Raw genomic sequence first — 1,629 nt, forward strand, 5'->3', positions numbered from 1 at the left:
ACTTTTGTTTCGCCTTCCGGCTAGTGACTTTGTTAAAATCCTTGTTAATTAATGAATGTGTCAAATGTTTTGCCCTTTGCGGAAAAAAAATAGTGCCGGCTTGATTGTATGGAGCTGAACTTGATTGCTGGCTGATAAATGAATTCAACGCACATGAGTACGCGCCACAGTGTTTAAAGTCACACCACACATCGCATATACACACAAGCAATCCCGTTGAAAGCGACAGTAGTAGCAGCAGGCAGTTACTAGCTTGTAGAGCATCTCATGTTAGCTGTTGCAATGTAGGAGTATCAGGCAATCACCAGTGGCTTACTTGTGTCTACAAGTACAAAACCCGATCGTAGTAATTTTGGTTGAAATCTTACAGCAAGTAACCACGGACATAGGAAGCAGAGGAGAATGAAGTTAACAAAAGTCGGTCATTTTATTCCAGCATCATCACCCAACATCTTTTATTTTATTCCATCATCATCCATCGAACAGGAACATGGATGCATGCGGCATGGACGCATCGCGCACTCACCAGCTAGGCTAGCTATAGTCTCATCTCTCATCTGATGGACGGCGGAGGCAGCTATAGCTGAGCCATACATACTCGCTAGGCGGCCTGGCGCCTAGCTGTGCGGGACGGCGAGGCCGCAGGTGACGAGGGTCTCGCGCGCGTGGGGGCTGCGGATGTAGGCGCCGAGGGAGGGGTCCTTGGCGTACTGGCAGAAGCACGCCTGCTGCGCGCGCAGGTTGGCGCAGCACGCGCCGCTCGGCTTGGCACCGGTGGTGATCGCCGGCATGCACACCGTCAGCTGCCCCACCACGCACGCGGCACGCGCCCCGCCCGGCGCCGCCACCACCAGCGCCAGCATCATGGCCGCCAGGAGGACCTCCTTCCTCATATCGCCATGCCCGTCGATCTACTCTTCCACTCTCGCTATCGCGGTCGCAGAGGTGTACGTTGTGTCTTGTGTGATGGGAATGGGAGAGATGGTGGTGAGGAGAGGGGTGCTGGAACTCCTGGGGTATTTATAGCTGGCCTGGCCATGCACCGTCCGAATACGTGGCCATGGCCGCCGACGGAGCAGGTGGTTGATTAAGACAGTAGAACAATCCCGCATTATCAATCGCTCTCGTCCTGTGCAATTATCAGTTGAACACCCTGGTACTGAATTGCACTTGCACTACTAGTTCGACCTGACTACGGTCAGCAAAAAGGTTGATGCATTCATGCATGCATGGCTACACCTAGGGACGTTCTGCATTGAAACCCAGTGGGTAGAGGGTCAGCGGGGTAGTTCGTCAATGATGGCTGCCTGCTGGCTCGCTCCGTGTAGTACTTCCATCCACATCCATTTCCTTTGGTTGTGTTAAAGTAAAGAACGAGACAGATAGACAAATAAATGCATCTAACTAGTCTTTATTGAGTAGCAATAAGCAACCTAATTAACAATAATCAGCTAATCATACTCTTAACACTACCCGTGGTACAACATCTCCCCTTGTATAATTCTGAGAATATCCCAAAAGTTATGTGGGAAGATGTGAGGAGAGTTCTTTTTGATAAATAAGGGTGTTTATTGACACATAATATGGCATCAAGGTGATACAAGCTAATGAGTTTATACCCACACCTCT

At 50.2% G+C, this 1,629-nt stretch overlaps 1 protein-coding gene across 1 annotated transcript; it reads right to left on the minus strand.

Moving 5' to 3' along the window:
* Positions 1–408: 408 nt before the first annotated feature.
* Positions 409–976, minus strand: LOC123100797 (non-specific lipid-transfer protein 2P-like). The gene has a single exon (XM_044522674.1). It carries the CDS (start codon positions 891–893, stop codon positions 618–620), a length of 276 nt encoding a protein of 91 aa, XP_044378609.1. The 5' UTR covers positions 894–976; the 3' UTR covers positions 409–617.
* Between the last annotated feature and the right edge of the window lie 653 nt (positions 977–1,629).

This window comes from Triticum aestivum, chromosome 4D (assembly GCF_018294505.1).
Source record: "Triticum aestivum cultivar Chinese Spring chromosome 4D, IWGSC CS RefSeq v2.1, whole genome shotgun sequence".
In the NCBI taxonomy this organism is placed as follows: domain Eukaryota; kingdom Viridiplantae; phylum Streptophyta; class Magnoliopsida; order Poales; family Poaceae; genus Triticum; species Triticum aestivum.

What these genes read in the sequence shown, in the direction of transcription:
- LOC123100797 (XM_044522674.1), bottom strand. Translation starts at nt 893, where the DNA reads ATGAGGAAGGAGGTCCTCCTGGCGGCCATGATGCTGGCGCTGGTGGTG.